The sequence below is a fragment of the Hyposmocoma kahamanoa genome, unplaced genomic scaffold (assembly GCF_003589595.1).
Source record: "Hyposmocoma kahamanoa isolate Upper Pololo Valley unplaced genomic scaffold, ASM358959v1 237, whole genome shotgun sequence".
Taxonomy (NCBI): Eukaryota; Metazoa; Arthropoda; class Insecta; order Lepidoptera; family Cosmopterigidae; genus Hyposmocoma; species Hyposmocoma kahamanoa.
Genome location: NW_020653754.1, coordinates 1,279,294 through 1,296,631, shown reverse-complemented (window position 1 = coordinate 1,296,631; position 17,338 = coordinate 1,279,294). Strand labels below are relative to the sequence as shown.

General features: G+C 38.9%; 2 protein-coding genes and 1 long non-coding RNA gene across 5 annotated transcripts in view; 1 reads left to right on the top strand and 2 right to left on the bottom strand.

Annotated features, from left to right (window-relative positions):
• Positions 1-1,801: 1,801 nt before the first annotated feature.
• LOC113228711 lies at positions 1,802-4,512 on the bottom strand. Its single transcript, XM_026462068.1, has 3 exons — positions 4,357-4,512; positions 3,305-3,559; positions 1,802-2,058 (listed from the first exon to the last, which is right to left on the bottom strand). The coding sequence occupies exons 1-3, from the start codon at positions 4,460-4,462 to the stop codon at positions 1,865-1,867; spliced, it is 555 nt and encodes a 184-aa protein (XP_026317853.1). The 5' UTR covers positions 4,463-4,512; the 3' UTR covers positions 1,802-1,864.
• A 296-nt stretch (positions 4,513-4,808) lies between these two features.
• LOC113228692 lies at positions 4,809-7,186 on the top strand. Its single transcript, XR_003310328.1, has 3 exons — positions 4,809-4,985; positions 5,060-5,153; positions 6,629-7,186. It is a non-coding gene; the product is annotated as an uncharacterized LOC113228692 (long non-coding RNA).
• Positions 7,187-11,346: 4,160 nt separating this feature from the next.
• LOC113228693 (myotubularin-related protein 8) overlaps positions 11,347-17,338 on the bottom strand; it is a 109,904-nt gene continuing 103,912 nt past the window's right edge. For all 3 annotated transcript variants that reach the window (XM_026462046.1, XM_026462044.1, XM_026462047.1), the window contains 6 exons: positions 16,898-17,024; positions 14,379-14,512; positions 13,135-13,249; positions 12,917-13,051; positions 12,018-12,174; positions 11,347-11,460 (listed from right to left, as the gene is read on the bottom strand). In XM_026462046.1, the coding sequence (XP_026317831.1) occupies positions 11,438-11,460; positions 12,018-12,174; positions 12,917-13,051; positions 13,135-13,249; positions 14,379-14,512; positions 16,898-17,024 (691 nt within the window). In that variant the 3' untranslated portion in view covers positions 11,347-11,437. The remainder of the gene's footprint in view (positions 11,461-12,017; positions 12,175-12,916; positions 13,052-13,134; positions 13,250-14,378; positions 14,513-16,897; positions 17,025-17,338) is intronic.

Below are 17,338 nucleotides of genomic sequence, written 5' to 3'. Positions count from 1 at the left end.
ACATAATATGATAAAAACAATTAATTTATTTACACGTATGGACCGCGACGTGTGACGCAACGTGGGTGTCCGATAGCCGTCCTTGGAAACGCCTCAACATGCGGCCTTCGGCCAAAAGTCCTCCTTCATGAAGGTCGACAGATGTTGTGTTGGTACTCTCACCGCAAATGAATTAAAATTCACTTTGTGGCGGGACTCTAACTGCTCAACTCTCAGGGCAGCTTTGGCTTTCACTCGTATGTACTCCACAATATCCGCAGACTTTGTGGAGTAATGAAGTCGTGACACGTATAGCACCGGCGTCGGTACCGCTGGACGCAATAAATGATTGGGGCCAATCGGGGCGGTGCCACTAAGGTTACGGCTAGTGTACTTCTTTTTGTTTTTCACCTCTTTTGAAGCCGTCCTCGTCGCACTGGTCTACTCCTCTCGGTGGTACTGATGACACAGCTCCAGAGATGAGTTTCCGCTTTTTCTTCTTCCCCTCCGTTGGTTGCCTGGGTTGTGGTTGTGGAGCAGTGGATTGGGTAGCAACGGCAACAGCAGCGTAATGACGTTGAGGGGTCAACGTACTTACTAGTGACGTCTCCGCCGGGGCGGAAAAACGAGTGGCGGGGCGCGGGCAAACGCGCGCGGCGACAGCGGCAGCGGTCGGTGTCACATCCATATGAGCCGACTCAAAACATCACACAACTCAAAACAACATATTGAAACATCTATTTAGATGTGAAAGATTGGCAGCTGTGAAGTTTTTTTTTGCTTTTCATAGAAAAAATATTGTTATTACGGCAATTAATTGCCAATTGCAATCAAGTAATAATTACACATTTTATTATTACAAATTTTGAAATTTGTAGTTTTATTTAAAAAAAATCTTCAATCTCTCCCGAAAACTTGACTACTTTAAAGGCCCCAGCCAGCAAGATTTTTTCCGACATCTTCAACATTTAATTTTATCGTCATATTTCAGCCAACTTACACAAACCCTAAATTATACACCTAATTCTTCCTCATGAAGCACTCTGTTTATTGGTGGAAACCAAAATCCGTCCAGTAGTTTTTGATTTTATCGCTATCTGCCAGACAGAGGTAGTTGTTTCTTGTCATCATCAGTGAATTTTTTGTCACGATTGGCTGCCCTAAGCCCGAGCCTACTGGGCCTTAGGGTAAATCCGCCAGTGGGTATCTAATGCCGGGTTCACGAGTCTTTCCTTTGCGTTTTTAGCTACCTCGCGTGACTCGCTTCGCGTATACGTAAAGTTCTGTCGCGTACGCGCAGGTAAGACTGTTCACAAGTCGCTCGCTTGCGCCGGGCGCTTGCTTTGCGTTAGATTTCTTTGGGTTACGTGAATTTGATATCTAGCAAGCTTGATATTTCCATGTAAGCAACAAGGTACGTTTGCGGAGGACAGCACCACTGGCCAATCACAGAACAGCAGCCGGTTCAAGAGTGTCGACAAGCCAAACAAAGGCAAGGCGCCGCACATGCGCGCAAGGTTTTCCGCAACGCAAAGCGGAAGACTCGTGAACGCCTTTGCTCGGAAGGCAGATTTCTACGCCGTGGGTACACGGGCCAACGCAAGCAGAAGAAGAACTCGTGAAGACACGCACGATTTAGTTCCGTGCTTTTTCGCATAGACGGTGGCGTCATGTTATTTTTCCCGCGTTAGTGCGTGTTTGGATGTACCATGTTAGTGACGCGATGTAATACTTAAAGCATGATTGCCAAAGACCGACTAATAGTGTAATAGTTGAAAAGGAAAAGGACAATACAGGGAATGCGAATGACGATATCGGCACCTTAATTTTCAAAAATGTCTAGTTGTTAATTTATTTAGACTCAGATGATGAATTACAAGTGTTTTTAATAATTTACTACGATTTTATGCTTGTTACTAGCCATGAGGTCGTTAGTACATTCGTTCAGGTGGGCTGCCAGTGCGCACTCATCTCGGATTCTAAGACTCAGCTCAATGCAGCGGTCTATGTTCTTCTCAAGTTTCTTCATTAGTTTTGTATCTTTTGCATAAAACTTGCTCACCAAGTTTATGAGGTTTGCTGTAAATCAATATTTCTGTATACTTCACAACTTACGATTTGTTAAAAATCGCCTACCCTGGTGTATTTCGTACATGCAGAGATGCGCTTCGTTAAATCGGGTTAAAAGCTCATTAACCTCCGAAATCGAGGACAAAAACTGTTTTCAACTAGATATTGTAAATCGAGCTTTGCTCAAATTTAATAATAATCATAAAATGTTTGTTGCTTTCTGATCTAGATGATTCGATTTGCATTTCAAAGCAACCGATTCGCTTGAAAATCTCATTTGAATAAATCGATAAAAAAGTCGTTGGATCGTATGCACTTGTATCGATCTCCATAAAAATCTCACTAATGTACTAATGGAATAAATGTACATTAATTACTATTCCTAATGTGCATCCTTTTCCATTCATACTAGTAGGAATCCACAGGATTGCAAGGTGGCTATTATGTGGAGTCGCCTCATTTTCGTCCGAAAAATATTTTTTGGTAATCAAAATTTATAATAAGTATGGGATAATACCAAAATCTGTATTCGCCGTTTCTGTCCACGATTTTGGGTAAAATTGGGTTAAAACGATTAGGTTTTAACCCACTGCCCATCTCTGCTGCATGCAATACAAGTTATATTCCGTCTAAAACCCTTTTATACATCATCAATACAGTTGCCAGATGGTTGTTATTTCTTACATTTTACGTTAAGTTTGACCCTCTTGCGTATATGCGGCAATAACACAATTAAGTAACTTTTGAGAATAATGATCAATGAGATTTATGAAAATTAACTACCTTGTTTCTGTAAAACCTCAAATAGTTTACGAACGCACCCAAATTGGACACTATTTGGAGAAGATGCAAACAAAATTTAATCAACCAATTACTGGTTAAAGCTTGGACTTTTCTTGGGCGTATATACTTTTTTATTATTAGGATTTAGACTTAACAAAATAATTAATTTAGGCTTATTAAAAAATCGTTAATATATATAAGTAATTTTGATTTAATAAAACGAAAATGTAACTTTTCAGTTAACGAAACGTAGTTTTCGACTCAAAGAGCCTGGCAACATTCGTTTTTCTATCTGTGTGACTCCTCTAATCACCGTATCTTAGGGTGGATTCACAATGAAAAAATTCTGGTAATATTAATTTCTGGTAAAATTAATTGACCTTGAGTTGACCAATCAGGAGCTGCGACTTTAGCGCCTGCCTAATATGGAACAATTTTTATCTTCTTACGTACATATGTTAGACTTCTTTACCTTTATTAATTTTTCCATTCTCAATAACTCCATTCCGCTTCAAAACACATGCGATTAAGCATTCTCCATGGACAGGCGACTCCTGTTTTGGAGACAGGCGCTTCACTGTCCTAGTGTCACTGGCCTGAACCTCTTTTAAACATTCGGTCATGTTTTTCTTAAACTGGATAACATGGTTTTTCACTTCAGGTGGGAATGAACTGTATGACCAATCTGGCTCACGTTCGTCCTCTTTTTTTACGTTTACGTGTTTTCCTTGAATGAAAGATAACAATAAATCTTAATGCGTTTACAATGTTTAAGGTGTGACACAACTAATTATAATTAACTGGAACAACATCTTGAATGTGGTTGTCGGTAATCAATTCATCAGGACAACTCAATTATTATTCCGCAGGTATTATAGCGATTTAGTGACGTTACCTTTAGAATATAAATTTCGTCGTCGTATTTTGACAACAAAAGCGAGCATTTTATTTCTGTTTAGCGACAAAAACATTTAGCTATCTACTTTTTTGGTGCCAATTTAATTAGGTTTCAACTTTTAACATTTAACTTTATTTTAACTTAGCTGACTTTGTGAACGCGCTACTCAATCGTAGGTGTATTGATTCTAAAGTGTTCTTGCCAATTAAATGAACCGATTTTTCATATGGAGTGAAAATACAATTTTAGCGACAACTTCAGATTTTTTCAAGTTTACAAGTTTAGCGACATTAATTAATTTGCTTTATCTAGTTGGCAACCTTGGATCAATCAGAAGCAAATCAATTAAAAAAAAGAAATTCTTAATTTAAAGAGATTCTTATTATACTGTCTTGTCGTCGAACAATTAGGGTGATTCTTTATACTTCTCACCACTTTTAAATAGGTACGCTTATTTCAATTACATCACAGGCATTGATAACAACGCGCTATACATATAAAACCTACCTTCAAAACATCACGGGTTTTTCCATAATATGGTGTAAAAGCATTTACATCACACTGCGGATATATTACAAAAAGATAGCATAGAACATCTGTAATAGCAGAAATTATAGAAATACCACCTTTTCTTCCATTTTTCCAGTCCAATTTTGAATTGTCAACGAAATTTCGAGATATAATCGTGTCTTTGTTAATTGGAATGTCGTGTACCGTGTCTACACCGACCATGCGTCCTTTTTCCAACTTCTCCGGCTTATCATTGCTTTTTATAGGTGCTTCGCAGTATACAAACCCGAAAACTACAACTATAACAAATGTACGTGAAACTGCCTTCATGGTATGAACATGAATAACTATACCTACTGAAGCAAATTCATTTATTTGTACAATATAATTGGTTCGTTATTTTTTATTTGTTGTATTGTTATTTTTTATTAGTTCAGAGTATGTTTAAGCGGTATAACTTTATGGTAACCAAATAAAAAAGACACAACAGTCTAACGAAGAGACACAAATGCTCTAGTTAGTGTTTACCTGCTTATTATTATTATAAACCAAAGTTCCCTGACGACTTGGTGTAAATGCGTCATTAGGGTGTTAAGGTCCCTAATTAGGGAGACTTATATAAAAGTCAATAAAAGCTGCGCCCTAATTAAGGGCCATGACCATGCAGACCCTTGAAATCAAATAATCATTAAGTGCGGGACAGTCTTGCCTTTACAAAGGCTCAAACCATCTATGGATCAAACACGTAATTCCCAGTTGCCCCTAAATAAATAACGAATTAAAAAAAAACTGATTCCCTGTTCCCTGCGTCTGTTGTAGGATATCACACGATGACGTCGGAGTCGCGCGCCGTTTTCAACTTTCTGGTCGTCACCGATACGGCTGGATTCGAACCAACGTCTTCCAGCAAACTGTGCGTACCTTTTTTTTAACGTCAGGAAAATCTCATGGATACCCTCCGCCCGAGGAGGCGAAGGGTTATGTCGGACTCCTATCGACTAAAACCTGACGGTGTTCCATCTTCTCACCATGTGCCGGAGTCACAGGGACGCTTACGCATTCTTCCGCGACTCCGACGGTGATCGGTCCTATAGGGTATCGAACCCTAGCTCACTTTTCGGGGACAGTTCTTCTGTCGTCCGCTAACCAAAACGCTGGTAAGTGACAAAATATTTTTTTGAGATATCAGAAAAAACATAACCCAGTTTTATAATATTGACATTGTTTGCTGATATTTAAGCTATGCAACGTTGGGGTAAGTTCCGATAAGTCGAACACGTGAATTCATTTTAACGGTTTCTGAAAGAGAAATTTGTTCTCTATTTTTTATATTTATAGTGGTTATTTGACCTTTTGTCACTTAGCCGTTTTAGTTAGTGGACGGCAGTCTTTTCAGATGGCTGACGTGGAAGCCATCTGAGAGGCGGACAAACGACGGACTAAACCGTGCCAGGCCTATGCCAACTGCTTAGTTGGTACAGAACGAACTAGCGGACCTAACGGATTCTTCTATGTGTATGTTTTCTGGCTAGTCAAATTTCAATAATCTCAGTACAGAGTACCAAAAAAGACCGACATCAAAAGTACGTGGAATGACATCTATTTGAAAAGTTTTATTGAAATATCCTTTAATTCGCCACTATACAGGACACTGTAGATAATAAAAATCGGTTCCACTACTCAAAGAATATTGCGATAGAAACGCGTTGAATTGGAGAAATAGCGAAATCAACCAATAAAATAATTGCTCTTTAAGAAAATTTAGTTGCTATTTATAAAAATGAATCTTCATGCGTGAACAGCCACCCTTAGAGGTGGATGATTTCCTTCAAAATGAAATGGGACCACTATGGAAGTACCCCCTTTCCAACAAAAAAAGAATCATGAAAATCGGTTCACAAATACCGGAGTTATCGCGTAACATAATTATATACAAAAAAAACATACAGTCGAATTGAGAACCTCCTCCTTTTTTGAAGTCGGTTAAAAACTGAGCCATGGTCACGCTGGAATAAGGCAAGCGACTTATTATTATTTCCTTTATGGCGGCCACTAGGCTTCTGCCAGTGTCAGTTTTATAATAAAAATTATGATCATCGCCAGTTTTTCATAACCGTCAACTTGTGTCTCAGAGTGACAGTCTTTGCGATTTAAAACTCTGAGTGACACTGCAACTGTTAGCGCCCAGTTTCAAGAGGAGAAAGTTTGTAAAAGTGACCGCCCATTTACCACGCCTTCATGTACATTTATGGCAACAACATTTAAATTCCTCGTCATCGTGTGCCGCCGCGTAGGCAAAGTTTAAGCCAGGCTAGCCCGGGTGCCCGGAACGCTCATTTATATCTAAACGTAAAAGCTAAACGCATAGAGCGTATTTTGCCATGACAGTTAGACGCACGCGGTCGCTGAGTGGCGGCAACCCGGACTCCGCGCTTCGACCGCGCGGGGTGGGCGCGATGAAATTCGTCCCGTCACTTGGTATCATCAAAAAAACTCTCTTCATATTTGAAATACTCTCAAGAAAAATAAAAGCTTAGCAATATATCATTTTTATTTAATTTTACACATATATTACACAATATTATTTTTTTTCATTCTGCTCACTATTTTCACTAAATGCTTAATATAATTCAAATATTTACAGATATTTTTTGGATTTGTATTTCATAAATTACATTATTTGAACATCGTCTATTTTGGTACAACACATATACGCTAATACATTATTTTTTAATTTTCAAAATCACAGTACATTATGAAATTTTTGCTAAGTTCATATAACTAATAAGCGGTTTGATAGTCAATAGTTTCGATATCGACGTAAAGCATTAAAGGTAGATCGCATAAATCAGCCCTCGTCCAAAAAGCTACAGAACCGCGCGGGAAGACGACATTGAATCGCACCAGGGCAGGGCAATGGGCAGAACATACGTTATGACAGGTCGCGGTTACTACCTGACACATACAGGAAGATTTTTTTATCACTATCCAAATTTTTTTTGGGCATTAGGTATCGTTAATAGAACCCATTTCTGAAATAAAATATGTAGGTCATATTTTCACAATAAAATAATTTTCCCGATCCAATAATCAATAAAGCGTGGTAACCATTTCTAGCGTAAATTTCTCTAGTACGCAAGGCGGCAACATCAATGAACACACCTGCGCGCGCGGCGCGGAGACGGGAAGGGCTAGTTGCGGGGGAGGGCGGAGGGGTACCGGGAGCGGCGACAAGTCACGCACAAAGGTCACGCAGTCGCCCGCGCATTTCCGCACGGCGAAAGCGTGTTATCTCGTGCGAATTGCGATACATAGCGCAGCCCCCGCGATGTACTCAAACCGCGAATATTATGAAATGGTGCGATGTTATTTATTAAGTGGCGAAAGTTTGAACGGAGCTTAAAGACTGTACGAAGCGGAAAGCCTCCCTCGCCTTCGCAACCAAGGTGTAGTGAATCCTTCGATACCGAACCGTGCCACGATTCTCGCTGCCAATCAAAGGCTGTTAGATCATGGCCAGTTCACTTCTCCTTCACATGCACAAGGGCGTGGAAGGCAAAGACTGCCAGTAGAGATCGAGGAAGAAATCTTCGATTTTTTCGAAAGAAACCCTCGTGCAAGTACTCGAGATGCAGCGAGACGCTTCGAGGTCAGCCAGTACGCCGTCTGGAAGCTGCTCAACACCGCAGGGTTGCACCCTTACCACTTTCAAAAGGTGCAAGCATTAAGTGATGCAGATGCTGCGCCCCGCCGAGCCTTCTGCGAGTGGCTAATTGCGCACCCGACGGCCGTTATAATGTGGACCGATGAGGCTTTGTTTACGATTGTCGGATTATACAATCAGCACAACGAACACTGGTGGTCATTCCGAAACCCACACATGATAAGGGAAACCTATCATCAAGGGCGTTTTAGTGCCAACGTGTGGGCCGGTATCGTAGGCAATAAAGTACTTGGGCCGTATTTTATCGAGGGACGCTTGACCGGTGGCACGTATCTGGATATGTTGCGTACGTTGATCACGGACTTTGTGGACGAGGTGCCCCTCGTGCACCTGCGCGACTTTTATTTCCAACAAGACGGTGCCCCGCTTCACTACGCCGCCGCGGTGCGCGAATACCTCGGCGCTGAGCACGGCGACCGCTGGATCGGCCGCGGAGGCTCCGTCCCGTGGCCAGCACGCTCACCGGACCTGACTCCATGTGACTTTTTTTTTGGGGTGAAATTAAGAGACGTGTGTATGTGGAAGAGGCCCAAAGCCTAGACGCATTAAAACTGCAAATCATACGCGCGTTTGATGAAGTGAAAAGAGACACTGTAGTGCTTAATTAATTGAAAGACAATATGCAGAAACGTGCTAGACTCTGTTTAGAGAGAAATGGTTTGCATTTTGAACAATTGCTAAAATACACTTAGTTATTAGGATTTTAATCTTTTTTTTTGTTTTATTGTAGGCAAGTTGAATTTCATTGATTTTAATTATTGTACATTCTAAGTTGATTCAAATTTTTTAAATACGCCTTATTGCAAAAGGTGCTGCCTACTTACCTACTTTGTAAAATTGCCTTCTGAGTAATTTAAACCTACCTACTACCTAGCTAATTTAAACGTTAACGAGTAACCTAAACTACCTTATCACTATGAAATTTAGGTAGGTACAATAATGCCTTTTGCGATCTGACGGTCCTAAGCCCGTTAAAGTATGAAGGAAAAATTTGCAACTTATGGATGTTATTATTTGTTATCAATCAAATGGCGGGGCGGGGGGCGGAAGCGCAATGCGCGGTGACCATTTACGTCAGGATTTTTTTGGATAATTTTGTAATGCCTTATCTCAATATTTTAGTACTGAATGATACTAAAAGAAAAAATACGTATATAATTATTTTCATTGCAGATCATAATATGAAATTTTGGATAGTGTTTAAAAAATCTTCCTGTATATACGAGATTACATTTCCGAGATGAGTCAATCTATCTTCGGACACAATATTATGCTATTCATATGGACGTTAGCAATTGATATCTTTATCTTTGTTTAAAAAAAAAGTATTTTCATCCACACTATACTTTATACGATACATAGACAAAGTGTCAATAATGCATTAGCACACAATTATAACGCAAAACACAGTGACAGCGGGTGTGACAGCATGGCGATCTGCGCCCTTTCCGCACCCGCGCGAGGTGGTTGTCGTCCATATAAATAAATATCCGGAATTAGACCTACCGTGCACTCGACCCGACACGCGTACGACCCGCACCCGCGTACTGTGTTTCACGCTTAAACATAACACAATTATCATATAACCTATCGTTAGACCTATTAGCAAGTATTTTCACCTCACGTGCACCGCACGACAACATAACCCCGCCCCGCGCCCCTCTGTCGTCGCGGGCGAGGACTAACCTAAACGGCTTATAGTACACTTTATCACTAATGGTATACCTGTCGATGTCCTGAGATATCTGATCCCCTAGACGATATTTTGGTTCTGAGAACCTTCTCACCATTCAACAGAAAGATGTAAAGGTATTCCAGCATTTCGATCGAAATTTATATTTTATCGAATCGATCGAAATTTTTTCAGCATTTCGATGGAAATTTATACATATTGTCCACTCTATTTGTATTAACTTCCTTGAAAACTAGGGTAAATACACGATGCGTATTTCGATATCTGATAGTTATACATATAAATACTGATATTTACTGAATATCATAATGTTTTTACTACGTGATATTCACATATTTTTGTGGAAATACTCTCCACTATTGAGTAGGTTTTCGCGATTGTTACACATAGGAAATGAAACTATTTTTCGGATTTAAATCGCCTATATTTGTTTTGTCAAACAAACCAACGTTTCAGGCCCTTTACAGGTTCCATGGTCAAGATTGACTATGACAATGGGACCTGTAAAGGGCCCGACACATCGGTTTGTTTAAAAAAAACAAATATATCGAGTTCTTAGGTTTTCGCGATTGTTACACATAGGAAATGAAACTATTTTTCCGGATTTAAATCGCGTATATTTGTTTTTTCAAACAAACCGACGTTTCGGGCCCTTTACATGTCCCATGGTCACAGTTGGACAGTCAACCGTGACCATGGGACCAAATATACGCAATTTAAATCCGAAAAATCGGTTCATTTCCTATACCTCCACTAGTTTGTTATCATTAATGATTCAAAGTCGAACAAACACAAAGAGAAATTACTTCGATTTGACTGGACTCGAACCAGTGACTGTATGCCTAACCGGGGCTACCGCTCTTACTATCTGAGCTATAGACGAGTTAACAAGTCTAATTTCTCGATGTACTTGTTGCAGATCTTTCCGTTGGTGCAAATGGCATTTTTACCATAACGCCATCAGCGAGAAACTTATAATACAACGTAAATGTGTCATTTAATGCCATTAAGAAATTAATTGAAAAAATTATTCACCGTTTTACAGCCACTTATTCTAGTAATTTTGTGACATTAATGCTGAATGATTATACTAAATATTTCAATAACGATTTTGATATGATAACATTATACATAACTTTATGTACCAATAACGCAAGGCAGCATAATCAGACACTTAGTACCTATTGGCACGACAGATGCCGCCACGAGTACAAAATAGTTATTTATGTAACTATTTGTTTTACGTTGACAAGCTGCAATTTATCGAAGGTACTCTAATTTCTAGTGATCTAATCAACTAGATGGCGCTTGTTGCGCATATTTTTATGTATCGTTCCTTCTATTTTTTTTTTAAGATCAGCGCCATCTAACCATACTAGGAAGCGTTAATTTATAAACTAGTTTGTAACACACAATGCCATCTATTGACACGTGCATTTGTCAACATTCAGAAAATGATTCTAGCTCATGATCAATGTCTGAACAAGGAAAATAAAACCGAATTGTTATATTTCGTATTAAAGAGGAATTAATTGATATCCACGGCCATTCACATAATGTAAACTACTTCCAAGCTATTGATCAGCGCTATCTAGGTGTAAGACGGATATTGGAACTTTTTGAGGGCTACGGTCTGTTAGTAGTCGTCTTGAATTGCTGATAATGATAATTTGAATGTTGTAATCTTTATTTGTTTATATTTTCTACATATACTTTTATTTATTTACTTTTTTTTTTCATATACTTTTAAATTATTTTTTTCATTACGTTAAAGCAGACTTTAATTACTTGGTGTGACTAGATCTGAAAAATAAAGAAAGAGTGTTAATAACTAAATAAATTTAACTTTCGCGTTTTTGGTTAAATACGTTTGGAACATTATGTTTCATGAGGTAGATTAATAGCGGCTATAGGGTATGCAGATTCAGTTATATCCTGTAGCGGGAAAATTTTAAATTGCTTGCAATTTTGTTTGATCATTGAAATATAAGTTTGTCTGCACAGATTTTGCTATTTCAACTACGAACGATTGAAATTGAGCACGTGTCAATTCAGCCACATATTTACAGCAAAATTTTATGAAGAATTCTACACTAATGTCGGGGTCCCGTGTATTAGAGACTTGTTATTCAGCTGCAAAAAATGATGTAGGTTTTTTTTCACAAAAAAAAAAGCGGCAAAATTATTTTTCTTTTTTTTATAATTTTTGAGGTTAAAAACATAAAAACATTTAATTCGCTTTGCACATTCGATGTTAAAGAATTCTGTCCAGCCATAACAATGTTACTTGACGATATAAGCTATTTCTATCAAAAACCGAAAGATTCTAGTAATGAGACGCGCCCAGGAGGCGGGCTTACCCTTCGGGGGCGCGGGGGGCGAGGCGGGCGTGGAGGGCGCGGAGCCGGCGCAGGCGGCGCACAGCGGCACGGCGCGCGGCGACGCCAGCGCCGGCCGCGACAGGCGCGCGCACACGCAGCGCGTGCACACGGCGCGTCCGCAGCCCCAGCAGTGGTGCTGCAACGGAATGCCCCGATTCACTTCCGGACCAAGAGTATGCCCGACCAAACATTGGGCGTATACTATAAACTATTTTTTTTGTTTTCATTTGTGTGACAGTTTTCATATGTGTATTAAATATATATTCTGTAGCGCTCACAATTAGTTATTATTTCATAGTTTTTCCTGTAACCCGAAGGTTGCCTGGAAGAGATTGCTATCTAGCAATAAGGCCGTCTGTTGTACCTGTCTTTTTAGTCTTTGTATTTACTATGTATTAGCACGTTCCCGTGTGTACATTAAAATGTACAAAACATATGAAGTAATTCAGACCCAGACAATACTATTCCTATGATTCTATGATGGTGAAATTACAGACAAAATGGAATTGTCAACATATGTCTCAATAGACGAGCGCAGTAGCAGTGCCGAGTGCCTTTGCGATTTAACGCTCTGAGTGTCACTGCAACTGCTATGGACGGGAGTGTCCCTTACCACCAGGCGCACAATTTATTCGTCCCATCACTTGGTATCATAAAAAAAACAGATCATGTTATCGCCCAATTCATACTGTAATGAAAATATCGCTTTAAAATTTAGCGCTTAACATTAGACATGACTAAAGGGTATCTAGAAAAATACGTTTTTTTTACACAAAACTGGGGGAAACATAAAAAACAATAAGTACTATTATTTTAATGTAAGTCACACCACTCAAATAAACTACACAAACTAAACTAACTAAATGACATCAACCAACCTTAGTACTGAAATGATCTAGCGGCGTGGAGCAGCTGCACTCAGTGATGTTCTTAAGGCTCTTCCAGTCAATAGCCACAGTGTTCACCTCTTGCTCGAGCGCGACGAAAGTTGGCGGTATCGAGTCGTCTACTCTCTGAAAAGTAATTACAAATATAACTAAACAATTATAATTTGCAAACTTATATACGTTGGAGTATGAAATTGTATGGCACTTACTTCAGTAATAAGAGGTATTTTATTAGGTTTCGAAGGTCCGTGGGTGTCTTTTAATGGATGGTCGTGGTTTGCGCACTCTAGTTCCGACAGGGTGCTGCCAGAGTCGTACAGTAACCTGGAATTATGGAATAAAAATTATTGTGTGATATTATAGGAGAAAGCTGTCACAACACAAATAATAGACAATAAACCCGCTCGCACATTGTCTGCTTCAAAGGGTTGTTAACTAATGCTCGCATCTATTTTTTGTTTTTTATAATATTAAGTGACAGGACGAACAACAAGCCACTCCGAGTTTTAAGCGCAAAGATCTGAGGCGCACTGCCACTGCGCCCGTCACCCTGAGGCATAAGTTGACAAGTCCCATGTGCCTGTAATTTTACCAGCACCCTTTAAAACCGGAACGCAGTATAGCACACATTTCTGCTTAGCGGCAGAAACAGGTAAAGTTGCAGTATTTCCCTGAATATCCAGTTCCTTCATAATTCATTAATAATTTATTGGTGGAATCGCAGGTTGAGTTAGTTAGACACAAATTGGGGGCCTGGCAGATCAAAGATTTTTTTGTGTTGGAACCAACGCGCAGTGGCAATCTAAAAATAGACGTGTTGCTTCACTTCATAATATAAAAAAAATGAATAATCCAAAATACTTAAGAAAAAAGAGCTTTTAGATAGAAATTAAGCTGTATTAACACTTTTATTTATTAACCTTCTAAAGCCCCGTGTACATCAAAATGTATGTAATATATGACAAGTGATTCAGACCTAAATAATATAATTTCTATAAGCACAAAACGCTCTGAAAATATCGCATTTAAATTTTGCGATATAGTTATAGGTTTTCTAGATGACCATAGAGTATCTAAAAAACTTTTTCATGCAAAACAAAGGGCTTACTTGCTCGGGCCTGAAGCTCTGTTATTTAGCAGTAGTTAAGCAAAGGGGATCCAATCCACAAAATTATCAAAAAACGAGTTATATGTACCAAACGGTTCCTAAAGTCTAACCTCTTAGATTAGCAAAAAAAATCCAACATAATTATAAATGTAAATAAATATCTCTGGAGATACCTGACATTATAAATTTTTAAGTGAGAAACACTTTGAACTTCAAGCTGCCATATCAGGAAAGTCACTGGATGTGCATTGGATCCTTTTTGTTTGACTACGTCCAATTTAATGTTTTTGAGCATTTAGCGCTGTTCCCAGTTGTAGTTTACTGGGTCTTAAAAAGTTAACTTACTTGTTATCAATCTGCAAGGCCTCGGTCTTGGTCTCGATTTCGACTGCGTCAAGGTTGCCGTTCTGGTAGTTCACAACTGCGTCACTCTTTTCGGCTCGATTGCCTGATAGCAGGTTCTTGAAAGTCGTTATTCGCTGGAATGGTAAAGTTTATTTACAATTACGTGCGATAACATGTCTGCAATAAAATACAAGGTTTGTTATTCAAAAGATCTTTGCTTTAGTTCAGTTGCATAAGAGATCCTTGTGAAAGAGTTGGTCAAGGGAAGTACCATACGTATTAGGGTTGAAACACAAGAGTGCGACGTCGCCTCGCAGAAATCTGCGAGCTCGCACGACGCATCGCAAGAATTTGCGAATTGCTCCGCATCGCGTATTCCTGCGATGTTAATCTTCTTTGTGTTTTTTCCCTATATTTGCTTATCAATAACCGCAGTGCAACACCCTTTTAGGGATCCATGTCGCTGCCTAGTTTAAACAATACGTTTAGTGCTGTTGACGATCGACTAAGGTATGATTACTCGAACCGTGGCAGTGAGACGCTTTGCCGCACGAAATCGCATCGCACCAATTTGCAGTTGTGTTTCGACCCTTAATGTGATCTATGCTGCGTTCTGGTTTCGAAGGGTAAATAAAGGTGCTGGTGAATTTATATATCAACTAACAAATAAACCCGTGACGCGATTGTAACTATATTCAAAAAGGCAAACAGATGGCGTTTATTACATTGTTGTCAAGGTTATTGTTCTCTCTCTCTCTCTCTCTCTCTCTCTTGTTCAGGCGTTTATGAAATGAAATAAAATGAAATGAAATATGAACAACAACAAAAGATATTATTGTACAAGGTGTCAAGAACACGTGTTGCACCAGATACTGGCACGCAAATATTAAAATAAATTGAAGTTAAATAATGTCATAAATTAAATTTAAAATAAGCAATGTCAAATAAAATTAAGTAAAAATGCCAATAAATAGCAACAGCAATAAAATCATAAATTAAACAATATCAAAGAAGTTAGAACAGCACAAATATAAACAAAATGTCAATTTCTTTTTATTATTAAAAAATCTTTGATATCATATAAACACAGATCACATAGCAAATCAAATAACTTTTTTTAAATATTCTTATAGATAATTAAAAAATATAGATAAGTCTGCGATAGTTGCAGACAAAGCATTATATATTTGTATGGACATGTTATAGCAATTCCTATAAAAGCAAGTAGTCTTATGGGAGGGGCCAGCTAAGCGGTTTGGATATCTGGTTAAAAAATTACATGCTTCACGTTTCCTAGTAAACAAGACCAAGTTTTTTTTATACAAACATGCATACCTCATATACGTATCTGTACATGGCGGGGAGCATAAGAAGATTTAGCTTTCTAAAAAGCGGTGTACAAAATTCCAGCGGACCTACTCTACATATAGCTCTGACACATTTTTTCTGGATAGCAAATACACGGTATAGGTCTACGCAGTTCCCCCAGATGATGAGGCCATACCGCAAGCTTGAGCAGGCAAATGCATGGTAGGTCATCAAGGCAGTCCTCTGGTCACATAAGTGCCTTAGACGATGTAAACCAAATACAAATCGATTCCGCTTTGCACATACTGAATTAACTGGTGGTTTCCATGTCAGTTGAGAGTCCAATACTATATATGTATATACAATATCATAATCACAAAGCACCTGAGTCAGTACTTTAATATTTTGAAGTAAAAATCAGTTGATTTATTCTCGACACCAAGTAACGTTTTGCATTGCTTACTTTCGAGAATACAGTCAAAGGAATGCCAGGCTTACAATTTATTGCAAACTAACAAATCAAAAAGTATACAATTGAAAAACTTTCAATTTGTGTGTGCGTTATTACAGTTTTAAATATGTACGTACTAAAATTAATTTGTATCAATGATACACCATAGTTATATCCACAGAACAATAAATATACTAGAAATGGTTAGTTCGCGTCTGACGCGTGCCAACATTAGGTCTCGAAAGACCTACTTGAGCTCAGTTCGCCTTTTTCGGTTTGTGTGGTATGGGTGTGGCATTCTCTCGCGCAAATTCTCTAAAATCGCAGAAAATTGCCTTAATGTGCTGTTTGGGAGTTCAAAAATGATAGCCGCACCAAAAATATTATTATCCGTAATACTATTTTATATTATCAAGATGGCTGCACGTTGAACAAAATTTCAATATAAAATCAAAACGTCGTAGCTTGCTATAAAGGTATTGCTATAAACTTTCAACAATATAGCGGCTGGGTAAAGTTTAAATTATGTTAACAATCCAGAATTTGTTACATCTTTTTAAATTAGAAACTATGACCAATCATTACCAAGATTTCGTGGTGTTTATTAATCGTTTGGGTGCGTTTTGGCCAGAACGGTTCCGATAGTAATCGAGGCTTATGGAACTTCCATTGTTTTTTTTTTTTTCGTGTTATACCTATGTCCACGTCTCTACAGCTTGTAGCAATAGTAGATGGACCAAAAAAAGAAGAGTTAAAATACCTTGGTGAGGTAATTGATGTGGAAGTCCAGAGCTGAGCAGTGGTCCACTGCAGCAGGCAGTAGGTCGCCCAGAGGCTCTCGAGGGTGGACGCCGCTCTCGTGTCGGCAGAACATGCCCCGCCAGAATCTGACAGCACCATTCATCATTAATGCCACAACAAGCTTTTAGCTGGCACACGGCATGCCAATAGTAGGTAGACTGTAAGTACCTTTTATACCCTGTGTACCATTTAGTAGAGCTCCTTGTGAAAGTGTTTGTCTATGGTAGAACTGTCTCCTTACCTATTTCTGCTGCCAAGCAATAATGTCAGCATTACTGTGTTCCGGTTTGGAAGGGTAAGGGTGATGGTAAAATTACAGGCACTTGGGACTTGTCAACTTATGCCTCAGATTGACGGGCGCAGTGGCAGTGCCCCACAGATCTTTGCGATTTAAAGCTCT